The sequence below is a fragment of the Scyliorhinus torazame genome, chromosome 16, assembly GCF_047496885.1.
Source record: "Scyliorhinus torazame isolate Kashiwa2021f chromosome 16, sScyTor2.1, whole genome shotgun sequence".
Classification (NCBI taxonomy): domain Eukaryota; kingdom Metazoa; phylum Chordata; class Chondrichthyes; order Carcharhiniformes; family Scyliorhinidae; genus Scyliorhinus; species Scyliorhinus torazame.
Genome location: NC_092722.1, coordinates 87,178,174 through 87,203,618, shown reverse-complemented (window position 1 = coordinate 87,203,618; position 25,445 = coordinate 87,178,174). Strand labels below are relative to the sequence as shown.

Sequence of the window (25,445 nt, the reverse complement as noted above, 5' to 3'; positions counted from 1 at the left end):
TTTGAAGTCCGCCGCCGCATCTCCGACGCAATTTTTGAGGTCCACCGGCACATCTCCGACGCCATTTTTGAAGTCCACAGCCGCATCTCTGACGCCATTTTTGAAGTCCACCACCGCATCTCCGACGCCATTTACGAAGTCCACCGCCGCCTCCCGGAACCCCGGCTCGCCCGTCCGTCAGCTGGCCTCTGCTACTCTCGACCAGCCCGACCGCTGTCCGAAGCCCGTCCGCCGTCCGAAGCCAGCCCGCCGTCCCGTGGCCGCCTCCATCACCCAAGACCAGTCTCGGCCTCGCCACCTCGCAAAATCTATGATGGCGGTCCAGATCAACGGCCACGAGACGGCCTGCCTTTTTGACTCTGGGAGCACAGACAGCTTCATACACCCGGACACGGTACGGCGCTACTCCCTTCCCGTTTTACCCGCAGCCAAGAGAATCTGCCTGGCCTCTGGGTCGCATACCGTGCAAATCCGTGGGTACTGTGTCATGACTCACGGTGCAGGGCGTAGATTCCAAAAATTTCAGGCTCTACGTCCTCCCACACCTCTGCGCGGAAGTTCTTCTGGGTCTCGACTTCCAGTGCAACCTCCAGAGTATCACCCTGAAGTTCAATGGACCCCTGCCCCCACTCACCGTCTGTAGCCTCTCGGCCCTTAAGGTCGCCCCTCCGTCGCTCTTCGCCAACCTCACCCCAGACTGTAAGCCCGTCGCCACTAAGAGCAGACGATACAGTGCTCGGGAAATGACCTTCATCAGGTCGTAGGTTCAGAGGCTCCTGCGGGAAGGAATCATAGAGGCCAGTAGCAGCCCTTGGAGAGCTCAAGTGGTGGTCCTCAAGACTGGGAAGAAACATCGGATGGTCATCGACTACAGTCAGACAATCAACCGGTAAACGCTGCTCGATGCGTACTCCCTTCCCCGCCTTTCTGACATGGTCAATCAGATTGCGCAGTACCGGGTCTTCTCCACCGTGGACCTGAAGTCCGCGTACCACCAGCTCCCTATCCGCCCGGAGGACCGCCAGTATGCTGCCTTCGAGGCAGCTGGCCGCCTCTACCACTTTCTCCGAGTTCCCTTCGGCGTCACCAATGGGGTCTCGGTCTTCCAGCGAACGATGGACCGAATGGTTGACCAGTACGGGCTGCGGGCCACGTTCCCATATCTAGATAATGTCACCATCTGCGGCCATGATCAGCAGGACCACGACGCTAACCCCAAGAAATTCCTCCACGCTGCCCAGCTCCTTAATCTGACATATAAGGAGAAATGCGTTTTCCGCACAACCCGACTAGCCATCCTTGGCTACGTCGTGAAAAACAAAGTCCTAGGGCCCGACCCCGACCGCATGCGCCCCCTCCTGCAACTCCCCCTCTCCCACTACCCCAAGGCCCTAAATAGATGCCTGGGGTTCTTTTCATACTATGCCCAATGGGTCCCCAATTATGCGGACAAGGCCCGCCCATTCATCAAATCCACTGTTTTTTCCCTGATGGTTGAGGCTCGCCTGGCCTACGACCGTATCAAGGCGGATATTGCCAAAGCCGCGATGCACGCTGTGGACGAATCCGTCCCGTTCCAGGTAGAGTGCGATGCGTCTGACTTTGCCCTGGCCGCTACCCTCAACCAGACAGGAAGGCCCGTGGATTTCTTCTCCCGTACCCTCCATGCCTCCGAAATTCGGCACTCCTCCGTCGAAAAGGAAGCCCAAGCCATTGTCGAAGCTGTGCGATATTGGAGGCATTACCTGGCCGGCAGGCGATTCACTCTCCTCACTGACCAACGGTCGGGTGCCTTCATGTTCAGTGACACACAGTGGGGAAAGATCAAGAACGATAAGATATTGAGGTGGAGGATCAAACTCTCCACCTACAACTATGATATTCGGTATCGTCCTGGGAAGCTTAATGAGCCCCCAGATGCCCTTTCCCGCTGTACTTGTGCCAGCGCACAAGTAGACCGACTGTGGCCCTCTGTCACCTGGAGGTCACCCGGCCTTTCCATTATATCAAGGCCCGCAACCTGCCTTACTCCATCGAGGAGGTCAGGACCATGACCAGGGACTGCCAGGTCTGCATGGGGTGCAAACCACACTTCTATCGGCCAGACAGGGCACACCTGGTAAAGGCCTCACGCCCCTTTGAACGCCTCAGCATTGATTTCAAAGGGCCCCTCCCCTCCACTGACCGTAACGTGTACTTCCTCAACATCCTTGACGAGTACTCACGTTTCCCTTTCGCCATTCCATGCCCAGACATGACCTCTGCCACAGTCATCAAGGCCCTGAACAGTGTCCTCACCTTGTTCGGTTTCCCCACTTACATCCATAGTGATCGGGGTTCCTCCTTCATGAGTGATGAGCTGCGTCAGTACCTGTTTAGCAAGGGCATCGCCTCAAGCAGGACTACCAGCAGCTACAATCCCCGGGGGAACGGACAGGTGGAGAGGGAGAGCGCGACGGTCTGGAAGGCTGTCCTTCTTGCCCTACGGTCTAGAGGTCTCCCTGTCTTCCGCTGGCAGGAGGTCCTTCCCAATGCGTTCCAATCCATCCGGTCGCTTCCCTGCACCGCTATTAATGTGGCCCCCCCACGACAGGATGTTTGCCTTCCCCAGAAGGTCCACCTCAGGGGTCTCGCTCTCGATCTGGCTGACGGTTCCAGGGCTCATCCTCCTCCGGCGACATGTGAGGACTCATAAGTCGGATCGTCTGGCAGGGAGGGTCCTTCTCCTCCATGCGAATCCCCAGTACGCCTACGTGGCTCACCATGACGGGCGGGAGGACACAGTCTCCCTTCGGGATTTGGCACCCGCAGGTTCCCCAGCGACTGTCACCGGCGCTCACGACTCTATTCCTCCCCTCTCCACTACTACTCGACCCGACCCTATACCCCCTTCCCCCGTTGCTGCCCACCCGCCTGAGAACACAGAAGCTGTCTTGCTCCCGGACACACAGGCCTCAACGCTTCAGCCGACTTTGATACCCACACCACAGCCGAAACTGAGGCGGTCACGGCAGACAATCAAAGCCCCCGTCAGACTCAATCTCTGACGCAACTTGTTCACTTCACCCCCGCCGAACTTTTTTTTTTTTTAAAACAGGGGGTGAATGTGGTGAAACCACTGTGTTGTATTGTGCTGCCACAGTATTACGTGTTGTACAGTATTGCCACTATATTACATGTTGTACGGTTTTGGCCCTGCCCATGGCTCCTCTCCCTAGGGTTGGGTATATAAGCTGCCGACCTCTCACACTGCCTCATTCTGGGGCAAACCGCCAGCTCTGTTGTAAGTCAATTAAAGCCACAGTTAATGCATCTGCGTTTTCCGTCTTAATTGATGGCATATCAGAGAGGGAGACAGGGGGAAAGAAAGAGAGGGAGACGGGGGAAAGAGAGGGAGATGGGGGCAAAGAAAAAGACGGAGACAGGGGTAAAGAAAGATGCAGAGACAGGGGTGAAAGAAAAAGACAGAGACGGGGGAAAGAAAGAGACAGAGACGGGGTGAAAGAAAGGGATGGCGACAGGGGTAAAAAAAGAGACGGAGGCGGGGGAAATGAAAGAGGGAGACAGAGGATAGAAAGAGAGGTGATGGGGGAAAGAAAGAGCGGGATGGGGGAACGTGAGGGTGATGGGGACAGAAAGAGAGCGGGACAGGGGTCAGAAAGAGAGGGAGACAAGGGGACAGCAAGAGAGCAGGACGGGGGGACAGAAAGAGAGCAGGACAGGGGACAGAAAGAGAGCGGGACGGGGGGACAGAAAGAGAGCAGGACAGGGGACAGAAAGAGAGCGGGACGGGGGGGACAGAAAGAGAGCAGGACGGGGGGGACAGAAAGACAGCGGGACGGGGGACTGAAAGACAGCGGGACGGGGAGACAGAAAGAGAGCGGGACGGGGGGAACAGAAAGAGAGCGAGACGGGGGAGACAGAAAGAGAGCGGGACGGGGGGGACAGAAAGAGAGCGGGTGGGGGAGACAGAAAGAGAGCGAGACGGGGAGACAGAAAGAGAGCGGGACGGGGGGGACAGAAAGAAAGCAGGACGGGGGAGACACAAAGACAGCGGGACGGGGGGGGGGGCAGAAAGACAGCGGGACGGAGGGACAGAAAGAGAGCGGGACGGGGAGCAGAAAGACAGCGGGACGGAGGGACAGAAAGAGAGCGGGACGGGGAGACAGAAAGACAGCGGGACAGAGGGCAGAGAGCGGGAAGCGGGGGGAGAGGGGGGAGGGCGGGGTGAGCGGGGGGAGGGGGAGGGGGGGAGTGGGAGGGGGAGAGGGGGGCGGGGGGGGAGGGGGGAGTGGGGGGGGTGAGCGGGGGGAGGGGGGGAGAGGGGGGTGAGCGGGGGGAGAGGGGGAGGGTGGGGGCGCAGAGGGAGGGAGGAGGGGGGGAGAGGGAGGGAGGAGAGGGGGGAGAGGGAGGGGGGGAGAGGGAGGGAGTGGGGGGGGAGAGGGAGGGAGTGGGGGGGAGAGGGAGGGAGTGGGGGGGAGAGGGAGGGGGGGGAGAGGGAGGGAGTGGGGGGGGAGAGGGAGGGGGGGAGAGGGAGGGAGTGGGGGGGAGAGGGAGGGAGTGGGGGGGGAGAGGGAGGGAGGGGGGAGGGAGGGAGTGGGGGGGAGGGAGGGAGGGAGTGGGGGGGAGGGAGGGAGGGGGAGAGGGAGGGAGGGGGAGGAGAGGGGGGGAGAGGAGGGGTGGAGAGGGAGGGTGGGGGATAGGGAGGGGGGAGGAGGGAGGGGGGGAGAGGGAAGGGAGAGGGAGAGGGAAGGGAGAGGGGGAGGGAAGGGAGAGGGGGAGGGGGGAGGGGGAAGGGGGAGGGGGAGGGGAGAGGGGGAGAGGGAGGGAGGGGGCCGGGAGAGAAAGAAAGGGAGATGGGGAGGAAAGAAAGAGAGGGAGACGGGGGTAAAGAAAGAGAGGGAGGCGGGGGGTGGGGAAGAAAGAGCTGGAGAATGGGAAAAAGAGGGAGGAGGGGTAAAAGAGGGGGGGGTAAAAGAGGGAGGGGGGAAAAGAGGGAGGGGGTAAAAGAGGGAGGGGGTAAAAGAGGGAGGGGGAAATAGGGAGGGGGGGAAGAGGGAGGGAGGAAAAGAGGGAGGGGGGAAGAGAGAAGGGGAAAGGGGGTAGGGGGGGAAGAGGGAGGGAGGAAGAGGGAGGGGGGAAGAGGGAGGGAGGAAAAGAGGGAGGGGGAAAAGATGGAGGGGGAAAGAGGGAGGGGGGAAAAAAGGGGGGGGGAAGAGGGAGGAGGGAAAAGAGGGAGGGGGAAGGGAGGGGGGAAAAGAGGGAGGGGGGAAAAGAGGGGGGGAAAGAGGGAGGGGGAAAGAGGGAGGGGGGAAAGAGGGAGGGGGGAAAGAGGGAGGGGGGAAGAGGGAGGGGGAAAAGAGGGGGGGGAAGAGGGAGGGGGAAAAGAGGGGGGGAAGAGGGAGGGGGAAAAGAGGGGGGGAAAGAGGGAGGGGGGAAAGAGGGAGGGGGGAAGAAGAGGGAGGGGGAAGAGGGTGGGGGGAAAAAGAGGGAGGGGGAAAAAGCGGGAGGGGGAAAAAGCGGGAGGGGGAAAAAGAGGGAGGGGGAAAGAGGGAGGGGGAAAGAGGGGGGTGAAAGAGGGAGGGGGAAAGAGGGAGGGGGGAAAGAGGGAGGGGGGAAAGAGGGAGGGGGGAAAGAGGGAGGGGGGAAAGAGGGAGGGGGAAAGAGGGAGGGGGGAAAGAGGGAGGGGGAAAGAGGGAGGGGGGAAAGAGGGAGGGGGAAAGAGGGAGGGGGAAAGAGGGAGGGGGAAAAGAGGGAGGGGGAAAAGAGGGAGGGGGAAAGAGGGAGGGGGAAAGAGGGAGGGGGAAAGAGGGAGGGGGAAAGAGGGAGGGGGGAATAGAGGGTGGGGAGAGGGAGGGGGAAAAGAGGGAGGGGGAAAAGAGGGAGGGGAAAAGAGGGAGGGGGAAAAGAGAGAGGGGGAAAAGAGGGAGGTGGAAAAGAGGGAGGGGGAAGAAGAGGGAGGGGGAAAAGAGGGAGGGGGGAATAAGAGGGAGGGGGAAAAGAGGGAGGGGGAAAAAGAGGGAGGGGGGAAAAAGAGGGAGGGGAAAAAGAGGGGGGAAAAAGAGGGAGGGGAAAAAGAGGGAGGGGGAAAAAGAGGGAGGGGAAAAAGAGGGAGGGGGAAAAAGAGGGAGGGGGAAAAGAGGGAGGGGGAGAAAGAGGGAGGGGGAGAAAGAGAGGGAGATGGGGAGGAAAGAAAGAGAGGGAGACGAGGAGAAAAGAAAAAGGAGACAGGGAAAAAAAAAGAAGGGGAGAGAGAAAGAGAGGGAGACGAGGAGGAAAGAAAGAGAGGTAGACAGGGAGGAAAGAAAAAGAGACGTGGAAAAAAGAGGGAGGGAGGGAGGGGGGAGAGAAAGAGAGGGATATGGGGTGCAATGGAGACTGGGTGCGGGGAGACAAACAGTGAGGGAGAGAGAGAGAGAGAGAGAGAGTGGGAGAGAGGCGGGGAAAGGGAGGGAGAGAGAGAGAGAGAGACGGGGAGAGGGAGAGAGGCGGGGAGAGGAAGGGAGGGAGGGAGAGAATGAGAGGGGAGAGAGAGAGAGAGAGAGAGGAAAGAGGGAGGCAGAGAGAAGGGAAGAATGAGGGAGAGAGAGAGATAGAGAGACGGGGAGGGGAAGGGAGAGAGAGACTTTGGGCTGTGGGGGCGAGACCCACGCAGAAACGGGGAGAATGTGTAAACTCAACACGGACAGTGACCCTGAAGCAGGAACAAACCCGGGTTCTCCATGCCGTGAGGCAGCAGTGCTAAACAGGATACCACCCCTAAAGATTATTATTATTAGTGAAAAGTTTGGAAGAAGGGGTTGGTTTCTCTAGAGAGGGGAAGAGAGAGAGAGAGAGAGAGAGAGAGGACGTGCGTTCATCTGGCTGCATGCCCAGGCTGAATTGAAGGTGAATTGTTCTGCTTGCTCTCTGACTGCGGCCAGTGCCTGATGCCCGGGAGCTCACCTGGGCAAGAGAAATACCTGCAACGGTGGCAGCACAGATGTGTAGCATGGCAGTGCCAGGTTCCAGGACGCTGCTGAACCCCTCCTTGGCAGAAGCATAGGCGGCAAAGTAGATCGCCCTGGTGAAGAAGTGAGAGCTTTCTATTAGTCTCAAAACTGATAGTGCGAGTGCGGCTCCCTCAGTACTGATGCTCCCTCAGTACTGACCCTACAACAGTGTGGCGCTCCCTCATACTGACCCTCCGACAGTGCGGCGCTCCCTCAGTACTGACCCTCCGACAGTGCAGCACTCCTTCAGTATTGACCCTCCGACGGCGCAGCACTCCCTCAGTATGAACCCTTGGACAGTGCGGCACTCCCTCAGTACTGACTCTTTGACAGTGCAGTACTCCCTCAGTGCTGACCCTCTAACAGTGCGGCGCTCAGTCAGTGCTGACCCCCTGACAGTGCAGCGCTCCCTCGTCTGACCCTCCGACAGTGCGGCGCTCCCTCAGTACTGACTCTCCGACAGCGTTGACCCTCTAACAGTGCGGCGCTCCGTCAGTGCTGACCCCCTGACAGTGCAGCGCTCCCTCGTCTGATCCTCCAACAGTGTGGCGCTCCCTCAGTACTGACTCTTTGACAGTGCAGTACTCCCTCAGTACTGACCCTCCGACAGTGCGGCGCTACCTCAGTACTGACCCTCCGACAGTGTGGCGCTCCCTCAGTACTGATCCTCCGGCAGTGCGGTACTCCCTCAGTACTAATCCTCCGGCAGTGCGGTACTCCCTCAGTACTGACCCTACAACAGTGTGGCGCTCCCTCATACTGACCCTTCGACAGTGCAGCACTCTCTCACCACTGACCCTCCGACAGTGTGTTGCTCCCTCAGTACTGACCCTCTGACAGTGTGGCCCTCCCACAGTACTGACCCTCCGACAGTGCGGTACTCCCTCAGTACTGACCCTCCAACGGTGCGGCACTCACTCAGTACTGACCCTCTAACATTGCGTCACTCCCTCCGTACTGACCCTTCGCCAATGTGACCCTCCCTCAGTACTGGTCCTCCGACAGTGTGGCCCTCCCTCAGTACTGACCCTACGACGGTGCAGCACATCCTCAGTACTGACCCTCTGACAGTGCGGCGCTCCCTCAGTACTCATCTTCGACAGTGCTGTCCTCACTCAGTACTGATAGTCCGACAGTGTGGCGCTCCCTCAGTACTGACCCTCCGACAGTCCGGTATTCTCTCAGTACTGACCCTCCGACAGTCCAGTATTCTCTCAGTATTGACCCTCTGACGTTGCGGCACTCCCTCAGTACTGACCCTTCGACAATGTGACCCTCCCTCAGTACTGAGCCTCCGACAGTGTGGCCCTCCCTCAGTACTGGTCCTCCAACAGTGTGGCCCTCCCTCAGTACTGACCCTCCGACGGTGCGGCGCATCCTCAGTACTGACCCTCCGACAGTGCAGCGCTCTCTCAGTACTCATCTTCGACAGTGCTGTCCTCCCTCATTACTGACCCTCCGACGGTGCAGCACTCCCTCAGTATGGACCCTTGGAGAGTGCGGCACTCCCTCAGTACTGACTCTTTGACAGTGCAGTACTCGCTCAGTACTGACCCTCTGACAGTGCAGCGCTCCCTCACTACTGACCCTCTGACAGTGTGGTCCTCCCTCCGTACTGACCCTCCAACAGTGCGGCGCTACCTCAGTACTGACCCTCCGACAGCGTGGCGCTCCCTCAGTCTGACCCTCTGACAGCGTGGTGCTCCCTCAGTACTGACCCTCCGACAGTGTGACCCTCCCTCAGTACTGACCCTCCGACAGTGCGGTACTCCCTCAGTACTGACCCTCCGACGGTGCGGCGCTTCCTCAGTACTGACCCTCTGACAGTGCGGCACTCTCTCAGTACTGACCCTCCGACAGTCCAGTATTCTCTCAGTATTGACCCTCCGACATTGCAGCACTCCCTCAGTACTGACCCTTCGACAATGTGACCCTCCCTCAGTACTGAGCCTCTGACAGTGTGGCCCTCCCTCAGTACGGCTCCTCCGACAGTGTGGCCCTCCCTCAGTATTGACCCTTCGACGGTGCGGCGCATCCTCAGTACTGACCCTCCAACAGTGCGGTGCTCCCTCAGTACTCATCTTCGACAGGGCTGTCCTCTCTCATTACTGACCCTCCGACAGTTCGGCACTCCCTCAGTACTGACCCTTCGACAGTGCGGTACTCCCTCAGTACTGACCCTTCAACAGTGCAATAATTCCTCAGTACTGACAGTCCGACAGTGTGGCGCTCCCTCAGTACTGACCCTTCGACAATGTGACCCTCCCTTAGTACGGAGCCTCCGATAGTGTGGCCCTCCCTCAGTACTGGTCCTCCGACAGCGTGGCCCTCTCTCAGTACTGACCCTCCGACGGTGCAACGCATCCTCAGTACTGACCCTCCCACACTGTGGCGCTCCCTCAGTACTGACCCTCCGACGGTGCAGCGCATCCTCAGTACTGACCCTCCCACACTATGGCACTCCCTCAGTGCTGACCCTCCCGACAGTGCAGCGCTCCCTCGGTACTCATCTTCGGCAGTGCTGTCCTCCCTCAGTACTGACCCTCCGACAGTGTGCCCTCCCTCAGCACTGACCCTCTGAGAGTGTGGCCCTCACTCAGTACTGACCCTCTGATGGGATTTACGGTTGTGGCCATGAGCTGATCATGCACACAAAGTGGCTCTGGTTTGAAGGCTCAAATGTTGGCCCTTTCTACTCAGTTAATGGCCATTTTGATGGGGGAAAAGTGCTAAGTAACTGGAGTGCAGGTTTCTCCTCCAATGCGCAATGTCAGCGGGTTACAACACCCGTCTTAAATAGAATAAAGCCTTGGGCCAAGTGGTGGATGACCCTCATAGCGGAGCTTGCTGTGTCGTCGTCGTCGCCGCCGTGGAGCAGTTAATGGAAATTCATCAAAGGGGAATTTAAGAAGCATCGGCAGGAGATGCAGGAGGACCTCTCCAAGGCGATCGAGGGAGCCCCTCTTCGTGTGACTTTGGAACCGGTGGATAGGCATATGAAGTCGCAGGGTGTGACCATTCGAGAGATGGAGTGGGCGGTGTCTAATCAGTGACCTGATCCTGTCTTCGGATGTGGAGGTGGAAATACCGGATTCGGATGTTCCGGGAGCTGGTCAGGGAGGAGGTCTTTGAGAAGCCTCCGGAGGTGGATCGGGCCTAACGGTCGCTGCGTTATAGGCCGAGAGCTGGAGAACCATCACGGGCTGCGATCGTCCGGATACACAAGTTTCAGGAAAAGGAACAAATTTTTAGGTGGGCGAAGTCCACATGGGACTGTAGCCGGGAGGACCATCAGATACGGATCTTACTTCGCCATTGGGTCAGACCTTACCAAGCGGATTTCCGGTGGTGACCAGGGAGTGAGTGGTCGCACATTTGGTAGCTCCTGCTCAAGGTGGTTTTTTTGGGCTCTTTCCCACCCAAATTATGTGGTATTTGAGGGAAGGTGGTGTATGAGCACTGAGGGAAGGTAAAACTCCTCTGGTGGGGCTGGTTTATGGCTCATCGGATGAGAAGTGCAACGAGAAAGAGACAGCAGCTTGAGCAAGAGGGTATTTGTGGTGCGAGACAGGAGAAGGTGGTGGAGAGCAGGGGGACAATGCTGCCCACCCAGTGGTCTACGGAGCAGCTGGTGGAATTCCTCAACAGCAAGTATCAGCGGCAGAGGAAGGAGGCCTCAGAGGACTTGGCGAAGGTGCTGGTGCCAAGAAACAGGGCTTGGCAATCCAAAACGTGGAGGAGTCGGTGGGGGAGCATGAGAATCGGTTGACCTCGCTGGAGACGGAGATGGGGATGGTGATGAGCAGCCAGAAAAGGCTGAGGTAGAAGCTGGAGGATCTCAAGAATCGCTCCAGGAGGCACAACCTGCAGATTGTGGGGATGCCTGAAGGCATTGAAGATGTGGAGACCACCAAGTATGTGGCGAGCATGCTAGAGAAGCGAATGGGGGAGGGGGCCTTTAGAACAGTACAGCGCAGTACAGGCCCTTCAGCCCACGATGTTGTGCCGACCATTTATCCTACTCTAAGATCAACCTAACCGACATCCCTTCAATTTACTGCTGTCCATGTGCCTAAGAGTCGCTTAAATGTCCCTAATGACTCTGACTCCACCACCTCTGTTGGCAGTGCATTCCACACACCCACCACTGTCCGTGTAAAAAACCTACCTCTGACATCTCCTCCAGTCACCTTAAAGTTATGTCCCCTCGTGACAGCCATTTCCACCCTGGGGAAAAGTCTCTGGCTATCCACTCTATCCATGCCTCTCATCACCTTGTACACCTCTATCAAGTCACCTCTCTGCCTTCTTAGCTCCGGTGAGAAAAGCCCTAGCTCCCTCAACCTTTCTTCATAAGACATGCCCTCCAGCCCAGGCAGCATCCTGGTAAATCTCCTCTGTACCCTCTCCAAAGCATCCACATCCTTCCTATAATGAGGCGACCAGAACTGGACACAATATTCCAAGTGTGGTCTAACTAGAGTTTTATAAAGCTGCAACAAAACCTCACGGCTCTTAAACTCAATCCCCCTGTTAATGAAAGTCAACATACCATATGCCTCCTTAACAACCCTATCAACCTGAGTGGCAACTTTGAGGGATCTATGTACGTGGACCCCAAGATCCCTCTGTTCCTCCACACTTACAAGAATGCTGCCTTTAATCCTGTATTCAGCATTCAAATTTGACCTTTCAAAATGAATCACTTCACATTTATCAAGGTTGAACTCCATCTGCCACTTCTCAGCCCAGCTCTGCATCCTGTCAACGTACTGTTGTAACCTGCAACAACTATCAACACTATCTACAACTCCCCCAACCTTCGGGTCATCGGCAAACGTACTAACCCACCCTTCCACTTCCTCATCCAAGTCATTTATAAAAACCACAAAGAGCAGAGGTCCCAGAACAGATCCTTGCGGGACACCACTGGTCACCGACCTCCAGGCAGAATACTTTCCATCCACTACCAGTCACTGTCTTCTTTCGGCCAGCCAATTCTGTATCCAGACAGCCAGATTTCCCTGTATCCCATGCCCCCTAACTTTCTGAATGAGCCTACCATGGGGAACCTTATCAAATGCCTTACTGAAATCCATATACACATCCACTGCCCGACCTTCATCAATGTGTCTCGTCATATCCTCAAATAATTCAATGAGGCTTGTGAGGCATGACCTGCCCCTCACAAAGCCATCCTGACTATCTTTAATCAAACTATGTTTTTCTAAATCATCATAAATCCTATCCCTCAGAATCCTTTCCAATATTTTGCACACCACAGACGTAAGACTGATGGGTCTGTAATTCCCAGGGATTTCCCTATTCCTTTTCTTGAACAGGGGAATCATCTGGTACTACTCCAGTGGAGAGCAAGGACGCAAAGATCATTGCCAATGGCGCAGCAATCTCCTCCCTTGCTTCCCGTAGTAACCTTGGGTATATCCCGTCAGGCCCAGGGGACTTATCTATCCTGATGCTTTTCAAAATTTCTGGCACATCCTCCTCCTTAATATCAACCTGTTTGTGTCTATTAACCTGGTTCACACTGTTCTCATGGGCAACAAAGTCCCTCTCTCTCTGGTGAATACTGAAGCAAAGTATTCATTTAGGGCCTCCCCCATCTCCTCAGACTCTAGGCATAAGTTCCCTCCACTATCCCTGATCGGTCCTACTCTTACTCTGATCATCCTCTTATTTCTCACATAAGTGTAGAACGCCTTGGGGTTTTCCCTAATCCTTCCCACCAGGGCTTTTTCATGCCCTCTTCTAGCTCTCCTCAGTCCATTTTTGAGTTCTTTCCTGGCTACCTTGTAACCCGCTAGAGCCAAGTCAGATCCTTGCTTCCTCAACCTTACGTAAGCTTCCTTCTTCCTCTTGACTGGAAGCTCCACTTCTCTTGTCATCCAAGGCTCCTTCACCTTACCATTCCTTCCTCGTCTCAGTGGGACAAAATTATTCAGCACTCGCAGCAAGTGCTCCTTAAACAATCCCCACATTACTGTTGTGCATTTCCCCGAGTATAATTGTTCCCACTTTATGCTCCTCAGCTCCTGTCTAATAAATAGCAGTATAATTTCCCATACTGTGTGTTCCTATCCCTCTCCATGACTATGGACTTTGACCGGCCTCTCATGGTGGATTAAGCACACATGGCACTGAGGAGTAGGACGCAGGTGGGGGTGCCAACGAAGGCGATGGTGGTGAGGCTGCATCATTTCCTTGACAAGAAGATCTTGAGATGGGCGAGACAGACCAAGAAATGCCCTGAGGAGGAGAGCGAGCTGCGGATCTATCAGGACCAGGGACCAGAGTTGGCCAAGCGGAGGACCGAGTATAACCGTATCAAGGCAGCCCTCTATAAGGGGTGAAGTTTGGGGTTCTGTACCCTGCTCGCTTGTGCATAACGCACCAGAAGCAAGAGTTTTACTTTGACTCACCGGAGGAGACAAAGGACTTTATGAGAGACTATGGACTGAGATAAGTGCGAGGACATTGAACATTGGAGTGGAACTTTGTGTAAAATGTGGGCACATAGGGTAGGTGGACTGGTGCAGGTTACAACGAGTGGAGAAGGCCTTATGTTTTTCCTTGTATGTTTGGACAGGGGTAGAAGAGGCAAATTGGGGTAGTCGGGCCCTAGAGCGGGGGCCACCATGCTAGCTGATTGGGCTAGTTAACGGGAATAAAATAGGGGGATGCTAGGAGGAGGGAGTTTCGGGGGGTGGGGAGGTAATGGTTGCCATTCTGGGTGGAGAGAGCAAGTTTTCAGTATCTCGGGATTGGCGTGGAGCTGGGCACAGCTGCGTAAATTGAAAGTTGCGCAACTGGTGAAGGGAATGAAGGTGGATTTTAAGAGGTGGGATCTGTTGCCGCTGTCACTGGCGTGTTCCAGAACCTTCCCATCTTTGTTCCCAAGTCCTATTTTAGGAAGGTGAATGGGATAATTTGGGGCAGGCATTGTCAAACACAGGGGCGCAACTCGCGGGTGGGTCACGGGCGGGTGTCGGGAGGGTCACGGAGCTGTCCTTCGCGGCGCTCCCGAGCTCGCAAATCCACGCGCAACAGCCGGAGCAACCGGCTTTTAATAATGCCGGCTGCGAGCAGCCTTCAAAATGGCCAGGAAGAGATAGAAAATGCGGCCGTACTGCGCATGCGAGCACGGACATCGGTGCGCATGTGCAAAACTATGCGCATGTGCACCAATGATCGGGCACCATGAGCAGTGCTGCCACATTTTTTTTTATATGGTCGCAGACCTTTTTTTTCCAAGTTCGGGGGGCCAAAGGGACAAAGGAACCATTGGGGCCAAAGGGACCCAAAACCATTTCCTCCATTTTTATCAGCAACAAACAAGGAAACAGAAAATGGTGGGTCACGCAGGTCGGCCGGCGTGGGCTGCAAAGGTCGGCCAGCATGGGTTGCGAAGGTCGGCCGGAGTGGGTCGCGAAGGTCGGCCGGAGTGGGTCGCGAAGGTCGGCCGGAGTGGGTCGCGAAGGTCGGCCGGTTTGGGTCCCGAAGGTTGGCCGGTTGGTAAAAATGGGTCCCCAGAAAAAAAGTTTGAAAACACTGATTCGGGGGTTTGTGGGGGCGGGGAAAACCCTGCAGGTCAGGAGGGTGTTTTTGGAGAGGACCAGGGGGTGGTGGGGGCTGGCGTCGCCGAGTTTAACTGGGCAGCGAATATCGCAATGGTTAGGAAATGGGCTGTGAAGGAGGGATTGGTTTGTGGGCGGATGGCAGCTGCGTAGTGTAGGGGACGGGTTTGAGGTTTTCACTGGTCCAGTATCCCGTGAGCCCGGTGGTGGTTTCAGCATTGCCAGTTTAGAACCAGTGCACCCACCATTTTGGGTCGGAGGGCATGTCTCTGCTGGTGCTGAAATGCGATAACCATAGGTTTGTATCGGCGGGGCAGGATGCGAGGGTCTGGGGGGGAGAGGGGGGCAGTTGGGGAGAGAGTACTTCAGGGTACTGTTTGTAGGGGACAGGCTTTCAGGCTTGGAAGAGTTGGAGAAAATGTATATGAGTTGCCTAAAGGGAATGGTTTCAGATACCTGCAGGTGAGAGATTTTGTGAGGAGGGAGGTTCTGTCCTTCCCGGGGCCACCGCCTCCAGTGCTGCAAGATAAGCTGTTGTCCGAGGGTGACATTGAGGAGGGGAGAGTGACAGATGTTTATGGCGAGCTGTTGGAGAGGGAGGGCGCTCCGGTGGAGGAGATCAAGCGCAAATGGGAGGAGGGGTTGCGTGGGGAGGTGAGGGCCGGGCTGTGGAAGGAAGCCCTTCAGAGGGTGAAAGTGTCCTCGTCATGCACGAGGTTAAGCTTCATCCAACTGAAGGTGGTGCATAGGGCCCACATGACGGTTGTGAGGATGAGCCGATTCTTTGCAGGGGTGGAGGATAGTTAAGATGGTGAGCAAGGGGCATGTTCAAAGCTGAGGGGGTTCTGGCAGTGGTTCTCGGATGTCCTGTCCGAGACTCTGGGTGTAAGGGTGGCGCCAAGTCCGGAGGTAGCACCATTTGGAGTGTCGGAAGATCTGGGAGTCCAGTTGTGGAAAGAGGCCGATGTCTTGACCTTTTGCTTCCCATGATTGCCTGGAGACGGATTTTGTTGGGCTGGCGGGACTCGGAGTTTACAAAGGCGGGGATGGGTGCACTTGGAAAAGGTCAAGTTAGTCTTCTCGGAGGTGGAAGCAGCGTGGGGGTGGGGGCTGCAGGGGGTGGCAAATGAGTTGGGGGGCGGTGCACTTAGGCAGGATTGGGGGATGGTAGGAGATAAGACGAAGGGGCAGATGTGGGGAGACGTGGGAACGGAGGGGGCAGCCATTTTGGGTGGGCCTGGAGTTAGTGGAATTTTCAAGCTAGATTGGGATGGCGGACCCGAATAGCGGGGGGTTCCAGAGACCCCCTTTGAGGATAGTGACATGGAACATGCGGGGTCTTGGCCCCCGGGTCACTGTCTGTGTGGAGTTTGCACATTCACCCAAGTCTGCGTGGGCCTCACCCTGTGCAAACATAAAATGACCAACTAGAGCATGGTGGGATATCTGACATAAAGATTTAAAGTGTCCTAAAGAAATTGCTGCAGCTTACCTCATTAATTCAGTCAGCAGACAAGTGGCTCCTTGTAAGTTGATTACACTGTCTGGAAACTGATCAGTTTCCTGACGAGATCACCCTCCCCTTTGTATTGTGACACTCTCACTTTTTGTCGATAGCAGTATCACGGAGCGCGATGACGTCAATTGATCGCCTCAGCTTTTGTATTGCTAATATACCTATCTCTGTAGAATTAGCGCAGAATGCATTAACGTCATCTGATCACCTCTCCTTTGTATTGAAATTATACGTTTGTCTTTGTCTAAGCCAACAGAAAGGCTCAGAAATTAGTGATGTCACTACCTGTGGGGCGATGTTTTTTTTTACTATATAAAGATCTGTACTTCCCTTTTGTCTGTCAGAGTGTGCTTGTCTACGACCTTTGATTGTAGTGGTCTCTCTCCTTGTGCAAGTAAAACTTAATAAACTTAACTGTGTTGGTACCTGTTACATTTTCAAAGTAATGTCTTACTCGGAGGTCAAAGTTTTCGACAACCCTCACAACCCAAAGGTGTGCCTCATAGGTGGATTGGCCACGCTAAATTGTCCCTCAATTGGGGAAAACAAAATGGGATATTCCAAATTCGGGGGGCACGGCGGCGCAGTGGCTAGCACTGCTACCTCATGGCGCCAAGGGCCCGGGTTCGATCCCGGCCTCGGGACATTGTCCGTGTGGAGCTTGCACATTCTCCACGTGTCTGCGTGGGTCTCACCCCTACCGCCCAAAGATGTGCAGGGATGGTGGATTGGCCACGCAAAATTGCCCCAAATTGGAAAAATAAATTGGGTACTCTCAATTTATTTTACAAAATGGAAGATGCGGGGGCCGAACGGTCCAGTTCAAAGATCCCGGGTGTTTGTCCATTTGAAGAGCTTAAAGGCAGTCGTGGTCTTCCTGCAGGAAACACAACATGCGTAAAGGATCAGACGGGGTGGACCATTTGAGGCATTTTATCGAGTTATATGCATCTGTGATCTGGGTGGCAGACACGGAGATAGAGCACTTTCCAGGTGGGTTGGCATTCCCGGTGGAGGAGGAGGGAAAGGGACAGGGGACTGGAGGCACCACTGGGACTGCAGGTGGTAATGCCGTGTATTGAGCTAATGCCATCGGGGAAGGCACCGGGGCCGAATGATTTTCTGATGGAATATTATAAACAGTTCTCGGCTGTGCTGACACCCCATCTCCTAGCGATTTGTGAGCACGGGGGGTGGGGGGATTTTCTGGCCACAGCCCAAAGAAGGATAAGGACCCAATGGAGTGTGGGTCTTATAGGCCCATTTCCTTGTTGAATATGGATGTGAAGGTGCTGTCGAAGGTTTTGGCGAGGCATTGGTGGGGTGTGTGCCGGAGTTTTCCTCGGAGAATCAGACAGCCTGGGACGACAGCTGTTGAGTAACATTAGGACCCTCCGACAGTGCGGTGCTCTCTCAAAACTGACCCTCCGACAGTGCGGCGCTCCCTCAGAACTGACCCTCCCACAGTGCGGCGCTCCCTCAGTACCGATCCTCCGACAGTGCGGCGCTCCCTCAGAACTGACACTCCCACAGTGAAGTGCTCCCTCAGTACTGACCCTCCGACAGTGTGGCGCTCCCTCAAAACTGCCCAATTCTCCCTCCCTCCATGTCAGATGGTCCAATGTGGTCACCTGGTAGGCGCGACTCCCACTAGGTTCGGCCCAAGTCCTCGGAACAGTGATCGTACACCTTCTTTTTCCAAAATGTTCCTGTGGCAAAGAGGAAGTTTAAACACAACAAATTAGCATTGTTTCTCTCACCTCCAAAACTCTGCCCTCCCCTGGGCCTGTGTCCTAACTTGCTGCACCTCCCCTCCCTCTCCGTACTAGCTAACCCGTACTGGCTCCCAGACCGGCAATGCCGCCATTTTAAAATTCAACATCCTCATTTTCAAATCCTTCTAGCACCCCCCTTCTATTGCTGCAATCGCTTTCAGTTCCTACAACACCCCTATCTCTGTAACATCCTCCAATCTCTACAGCCCTCCCTATCTCTGTGACCTCCTCCAGCCCCTACAACTCTCTGAGATCGCTGCACTCCTCTATTTCCAGCCTCTCGGGCATCCCCCGATTCCCATTGCTCCACCATTGGAGACCAAAGCTCTAGAAGTACCTCCCGAACTCTCCCTGCCTCTTTTCCCTTTTCAGGATGGCGTCGGAGCATGCGATTCTCTGCGAGCTCTCTCACACAGACCCTCTTCTTACATCTCCTCTAACTGCACTAACCTCTTAAAACGTAATTAACACTAACACTATCACTAACTTCTTTCTTTTATGTTCTCTTGCAGGTTTGAAGATCTTCAGAAGCCCATGGAATTGACCTGATGACCCGACCCAGCAGGGCTCCTGCCTGACCTGGAAGTTGAAAAGGCCCAAACCGGAAGTCCGACCCTGACCTCGATTTGGACCCGACCCAGACTTCGGAGCATCCGACCCAGCCTGGGAACCGAAGACTGCCCCCGGACCGCCCGATCCAGCCGACGGAGCACCCGACCCAATCCCCGACCACAAGACCCTGCCCATCCCGACAAGGCCCACCCAGCAACCCGACTTACATGAGGATGGAAGGAAGAATCTCGTGGAGGCTCGACCAGACCTACTCCAAGGCCCGACTCCAGGACCGCCCAACCAGACCACCAATGCTGGAGCAGAATACGGGACCTGGCCCAACCTGACCCAGGAAGCCCTTGCCTGCGACCCAAACCCGGATTAAAGACCCCCAAAACAGCGGAGACCCCGAGCGAGGAACTTTGGGTGCGATTCTCCACTCCCACGCCGAAGTGGCCGTGCCGTCGTGAACGCTGTCGAGGTTCACGACGGCGCGGAACTGCCTCGGTCCCGACCGATTCAGGCCCTGACAATGGGCCAGTATCGGGGCCACGTCATCTACCCGCGCCAGGCCTTGTCGCCCGCGTAAAAGCAGCGCCGCATAGATGACGCGGCCGGCACCGCATAACAGACGTCGCCCGCGCATGCGTGGTTGCCGTCCTGTCCAAATCCACCCCGCAAGAAGATGGGGGACGGATCTTGCGGGGCCGCGGAAGGAAGGAGGTCCTCCTTCAGAGAGGAAGGCCCGACGATCGGTGGGCACCGATCACGGGCCACCCCACATTGCAGGTGAAGCCCGGTGCAGGATTCCCCCCTCGCACCCCCCCCCCAGCGTTCACGCACCGCCCACGACTGCAGCGACCAGTTGTGGACGGCGCCGGGGGGAACCTGCTGTTTTGGCCTGGCCGCTCGGCCCATCCGGGCCTCAGAATCGCGGGGGTGGCGGAGAATCGCCATTTTGGGTGTCTCCGGCGATTCTGCAGCCTGCGGCCCGCGAAACTCGATCGGGTCGTTCCCCGCCGCTTGGGAGAATCGCGGGAGGGCGTCGGATCGGCGTCCCCGGAAATTCTGGCGGCCCAGGCGATTCTCCCAACCGGCGTGGGAGTGGAGAATCGCGCCCATTGACGTGCCACAAGGTAGACCCATCTTCACAGAATGCCGTGGCCCGACCGGAACGGCAACATGCTCCCCTGGCAACCCCAAAATCACAACCAGCGCCCGGGTTACTGCCAGAAGTGACCACAAAAACGAAACCAGCACCTGGGACTCTGCTAGACGCAACAACCTACCTTCCACAAGGTCGGACTTCTCTCATCAGATCACGGGACAATCCAGCCGCAGCCACCAATCGAGGAAGCCGCCGATCGAGGGAAACACGGCGGTTTGCAGGTGAGACTAAAGCCTCGCGGTTTCAAGACTCCTCTCCCCAGCATACTCCTGGCAAACGTCCAAGCGATCGAAAACAAGCTGGACAAATTTAACGCTAGACTTGCCTTTCAGAGGGAAGTGAGGGACTGCTGTGTGCTCTGTTTCACAGAGATATGGCTCACCCCTGCCTCACTGGACTGTGCCATACAATCTGAAGGCTTCTCAATTCATCGACTAGACCGCACCGCGTCATCAGGCAAAGCGAAAAGTAGAGTGGTTTGACTCATCAACTCCTCCTGGTGCTCGGAGTGGTGACCCTGGCGACTTATGGTCCATGACCTGGAATACCTGACCGTGAAGTGCCACCCAAACTACCTTCCATGCGAGTTCACAGCAGTCAACATCCCACCTCAGGCAGAAGCGATGAGGCGCTGGCCGAATTGTACACAGTTATAAATAACAATGAAACAGAACACCCAGAGGCCTTGTTCATCGTGGTGGGGCACTTCAACAAGGCCAACCTCAGGAGTGTACTGCCAAAATTCCACCAACAACATCTCCTGTCCCACCAGGGCCACAACACTCTTGACCACTGCTACACAAAAATCAAGGGCGCCTACCGTTCCATCCCCCGACCGCACTTTGGAAAATCAGACCATAAGACGGTGCTCCTTCTCGCGACATACAAACAGAAACTTAAGCAGGAGAATCCGGGTTAAGAAGGTCGTGCAGTGCTGGTCCGAGGCAACAGAAGAGCTCCTACTGACTGCTTGGAGACAGTGGACTGGTCCATAATTCAAGAACTCAGCGACCAACCTAAACAAGATCCCACCATTGTCACAGACTTCATCAGCAATGTGTGGACGACTGCGTGCCAAAGAAAGCAGTATGTACGTTCCTCAACCGTAAACCATGGCTCAATCGCGAGATTTGACTCCCTACGAAAGGCCAGATTTGAGACGTTTCAAGTCAGGTGACCCTGACCTATACAAGAAATCCAGGTACAACCTCTGAAAAGTCATCAGGGATGCCAAGAGACAATATCAGACCAAGCTAGAGTCACAGACTAGAGTTACAGCCTCTCGTCGTTGTGGCAAGGCTTAACAATATAATGGGCTACAAAGCGAAGCTGAGCAGAATCTCCGCAGCAGCGCACCCTTCCCCGATGAACTCAATGCATTCTATGCTCGTTTCGAGCAGGAAACCATCAAACCGCTGTCAACTGCCCAGTACATACCCATACCCACCGTCACAGCTTCCGAAGTTCAGATCGGCCTTCTTGAAAGTGAACCCTCGGACGGCAAATGGGTCCGGACGGGGTCCCTGGTCGTGCACTCGGAGCCTGCGCGGACCAGCTAGCCGATGTATTCACGGATATCTTCGACCTCTCCCTACTCCGTTCTGAGGTCCCCACCTACTTCAAGAAGACCACCATCATACCGCTGCCAAAGAAGAACCAGGCAACGTGCTTCAATTGACTATTGTCCGGTGGCCTTGACATCGATCATAATGAAGTGCTTCGAGAGGTTGGTCATGAAGCGCATCAACTCCATACTCCCAGAATGCCTTGATCCACTGCAATTCGCATACCGCCGCAACCCGGTCCACAGCAGACCAATCTCCTGGCCCTACACTCATCTCTGGAGCATCTCGACAACAAGGACTCCCACGTCAGACTCCTATTTATTGACTACACCTCCGCTTTCAACACCATAATCCAGCCAAGCTCATATCAAAACTCTAAAACCTCCTTCTGCAACTGGACTCTCGACTTTTCTGACCCATAGACCACAGCATAATCAAAGAACCATCGCACTCAGGTTATTCTCTCTTCCAATCTCTTCCATCGGGCAGGAGGTACAAAAGTCTGAGAAAACACACGAACAGACTCAAAAACAGCTTCTTCCCCGCTCTCTCCCCTCCCGATCTCAGTCTCTCCACAGCCACCCCCCCCCCCCCCCACTCATCTCGGTGACCCTCTCTCACTCCCTCGGTCTCTTTCTCTCTCCCCCCCCTCACCCTCCCCTCGGTCTCACTCTCCCCCTCGGTCTCACTCTCTCTCTGCCCCTCACCCTCCCCTCGGGTCTCTCTTTCTCCCCCACCCTCCCCTGGGTCTCTCTCTCTCCCTTCGCCCCCCCACCCCCCCTCCCCTCCGTCCCTCTCTCTCTCTCTCTTCCCCGACCGTCTCCGTCTCTCTCTCTGCTCTTTCTCCCACCCTCTCAGTCTCTCTTTCTCCCCCCCCCCCTCAACCTCACCTTGGTCTCTCTGTCTCCCCACCCTCTTTCTCTCCCCCCCCCTCCACTCGGTCTCTTTCTCTCTCCCCTCCCCCCACGGTCCCCCTCTCTCTCTTCCCCGACCGTCTCGGTCTCTCTTTCTCTCTCTCCCCCCCACCCTCTCAGACTCCCCCCCCCCCCGGTCTCTCTCTCTCACGCAATCCTCTCAGCTTTTCTCTCTCTCTCTCTCTCCTCCCACCCTCTCGCTCTCTCTCTCTCCTTCCACCCTCTCGGTCTCTCCTTCCACCCTCTCGGTCTCTCCCTCTCTCTCCACCCACCGTCTCTGTCTCTCTCTCTCCACCCACCTCTCTGTCTCTCTCTCTCTCCACCCACCCTCTCCGTCTCTCTCTCTCCACCCTCCCTCGGTCTCTCTCTCACTCTCTCCACCCACCCTCTCGGTCTCTCTCTCACTCTCTCCGCCCACCCTCTCGGTCTCTCTCTCTATCTCTCTCCACCCACCCTCTTGGTCTCTCTCTCTCCACCTACCCTCTCGGTCACTCTCTCCTCGCCGCCCACCCTCTCAGTCACTCTCATCTCTCTCCACCCACCCGCTCGGTCACTCACTCTCTCTCTCTCCACACTCTTGGTCTCTCTCTCTCGCTCTCTCCACCCACCCCCTTGGTCACTCTCGCTCTCTCGCCTCCCACCCTCACAGTCTCTCTCTCTCCCTCACCCCACCCTCTCAGTCACTCTCTCTCTCTCCACCCATCCTCTCGGTCTCGCTCTCTCTCTCCTCACCCTCTCGGTCTCTCTCCTCACCGTCTCGGTCACTCTCTCTCTCTCTCCACCCATCCTCTCGGTCTCGCTCTCTCTCTCCTCACCCTCTCGGTCTCTCTCCTCACCCTCTCGGTCTCTCTCTCATCTCACCCTCTCGGTCTCTCTCTCGCTCCACCCCACCCTCTCAGTCTCTCGCTCTCTCTCTCCTCTCACCCTCTCGGTCTCTCTCTCTGATGCGACCATCAATTCACTCGAGACAAGAGTAGATGTAAACTGTGGCTTTAATCAACTTAGAACAGTGCCTGCCTGCGACTGATCCAATACGGAGAACCACCTACAGGTCGACTGCTCTTATACCTCCTTTTAAGGGGAGGAGCCATGGGCGGAGCCCATACAGGCCCCAACATGTTCCCCTATGGATAATGCCATAGGAGGAGCCCACAAGGGCAACAGCATAGCACAGATACAAATACAAGGGCAACATGCACAAATACAAATACAATGGTGGATTATTGGCATAATATATTCACCACATTCACCCTCTGTTAAAAAAATGAAGGCCGGCGGGGGTGACGGGTTCATAAGTTCAGCCGGTCCAGCGCACGGATTGTGCGCTGTGATCGCCGAAGCTCTGGCGTTGTTGCTGGCCCGGGTGTCGAGCTCGTCCGTGCTGGCAATCGGTAGTGAGGGCGCCGGTGTGGGTACAGACGTGGACTCCGGGAGCGTCTCTTCTGGAGCTTCATTCCTGTGGATTGGTGAAGGGGGATGGCGGACAGCCGGGGGTGGGTGGGGGGGGGGGGGGGGGGGGGGGGGGGGGTGGGGGGGCGGGAGCCATATAGGAGCGGGGCGCTGGTCATGGTAGGTTGGGCGGGATATGGTGGGGGGGGCGGTGGTGTGTGGAACCGGCGGGGCGCCAGGTCCCGGAGGGAGATCGTATCCTGTCGGCCATCGGGGTGTTCGATATATGCGTACTGGGGGTTGGAGTGTAGGAGCTGGACCCTCTCTACCAGAGGATCGGACTTATGGCTCCTGACGTGTTTCTGAGTAGGACTGGCCCCGGTGTCTTCAGCCAGGACGGAAGCGAGGCCCGAGGTGGATCTCCTCGGGAAAACAAATAGGCGGTCATGAGGGGCCGTGGCCGTGCAAAGTAGGGACCTAATAGAGTGGAGCGCCTCGGGGAGGACCTCCTGCCAGTGAGAAACTGGGAGATTCCTGGACCGCAGGGTCAGTATGACTGTTCTTCCAGACCGTCGGGTTCTCCCTCTCCAACCTGCCCGTTTCCCCTGGGGTTGGAACTGGTAGTCCTGCTCGAGACGATGCCCTTACTGAGCAGGTACTGACGCAGTTCATCACTCATGAACGACGAGCCCCGGTCACTGTGGACATAATTGGGGAACCCAAACAGGGTTCAGACAGTATGTAGGGGCTTTAATGACGGTGGACGTGGTCATGTCGGGGCAAGGGATTGCAAAGGGGAAGCAGGAGAACTCATCAATAATGTTGAGGAAATATATATTGCGGTTATTGGGGGAGGGGCCCTTTGAAATCGATACTGAGGGCGCTCAAAGGGCCGGGAAGCCTTATCTGGTCGATAGAAGTGCGGCTTACACTCCGCACAGATCTGGTAGTCCCTGGTCATAGCTCTGACCTCCTCGGTGGAGTAGGGCAGGTTGCCAGCCTTGATGTAGTGGATAAGCCGGGTGACCCCCGGGTGGCAGAGGTCATCGTGGATAGCCCGTAGTCAGTCATCTTGCGCGCTGGCGCATGTGCCGCGGGACAGGGCATCTGGGGGCTTGTTGAGCTTCCCAGGACGATATACTATATCGTAATTATAGGTGGAGAGTTCGATCCTCCACCTCAAGATCTTATCGTTCTTGATTTTGCCCCGCTGCGTATTATCAAACATGAAGGCTACCGAGCGTTGGTCGGTGACGAGGGTAAACCTCCTACCAGCGAGGTAGTGCCTCCAGTGCCGCACGGCTTCCACGATGGCTTGGGCCTCCTTTTCGAATGAGGAGTGCCGAATTTCGGAGGTGGTGAGGGTGCGCGAAAAAAACGCTAACGGTCTGCCTGCTTGATTGAGGGTGCGTCGCTCTCCACCTGGAAGGGGGCGGACTTGTCCACCGCGTGCATCGCGGCTTTGGCGATGTCCGCCTTGATGCAGCTGAAGGCCTGGCAGGCCTCAGTTGCCACTGGGAAGATGGTGGCCTTGATTAGTGGGCGGGCTTTTGTCCGCATAGTTGGGGACCCACTGGGCATAGTATGAAAAGAACCCGAGGCACCTCTTCAGGGCATTGGGGCAGTGGGGGAGGGGGAGTTGCAGGAAATGGAGTCGAAAAGACAAGGCATCTCGTGCCCGTTTACCCGGACGGTCATCATGGAGCACTGGAGGTGCTTGGGTAGCGACTGGTCCAGGGTGACCGCGCTGAGTTGCGAGTAGCCGGCGTGGTCGGAGGTGCTGCGGCAGTTCCGCGATGGCTGCCCTTGTTGATCGTAAGCGTCGAGCGGTGTAGCAGATGGCGGCCAAGATGGCGGCCCCCCGTTGGTCGAGCGTGGCGGGCGGTGAGGAAGATGGCGTCCAAGATGGCGGCCCCCATGGATCGCACGTGGCCGGCCGCGTGGGGGAGGATGGCCAAGATGGCGGCACACGTGAGTCG

At 56.3% G+C, this 25,445-nt stretch overlaps 1 protein-coding gene across 1 annotated transcript in view; it reads right to left on the bottom strand.

The window, feature by feature from the left end:
• LOC140392276 (solute carrier family 25 member 36-A-like) overlaps positions 1–25,445 on the bottom strand; it is a 118,033-nt gene that overhangs the window by 33,136 nt on the left and 59,452 nt on the right. Inside the window, exons 3-4 of the mRNA XM_072477593.1 lie at positions 17,735–17,812; positions 6,963–7,063 (exon numbers count right to left, since the gene is read on the bottom strand). Coding sequence (XP_072333694.1) covers positions 6,963–7,063; positions 17,735–17,812 — 179 coding nt within the window. The remainder of the gene's footprint in view (positions 1–6,962; positions 7,064–17,734; positions 17,813–25,445) is intronic.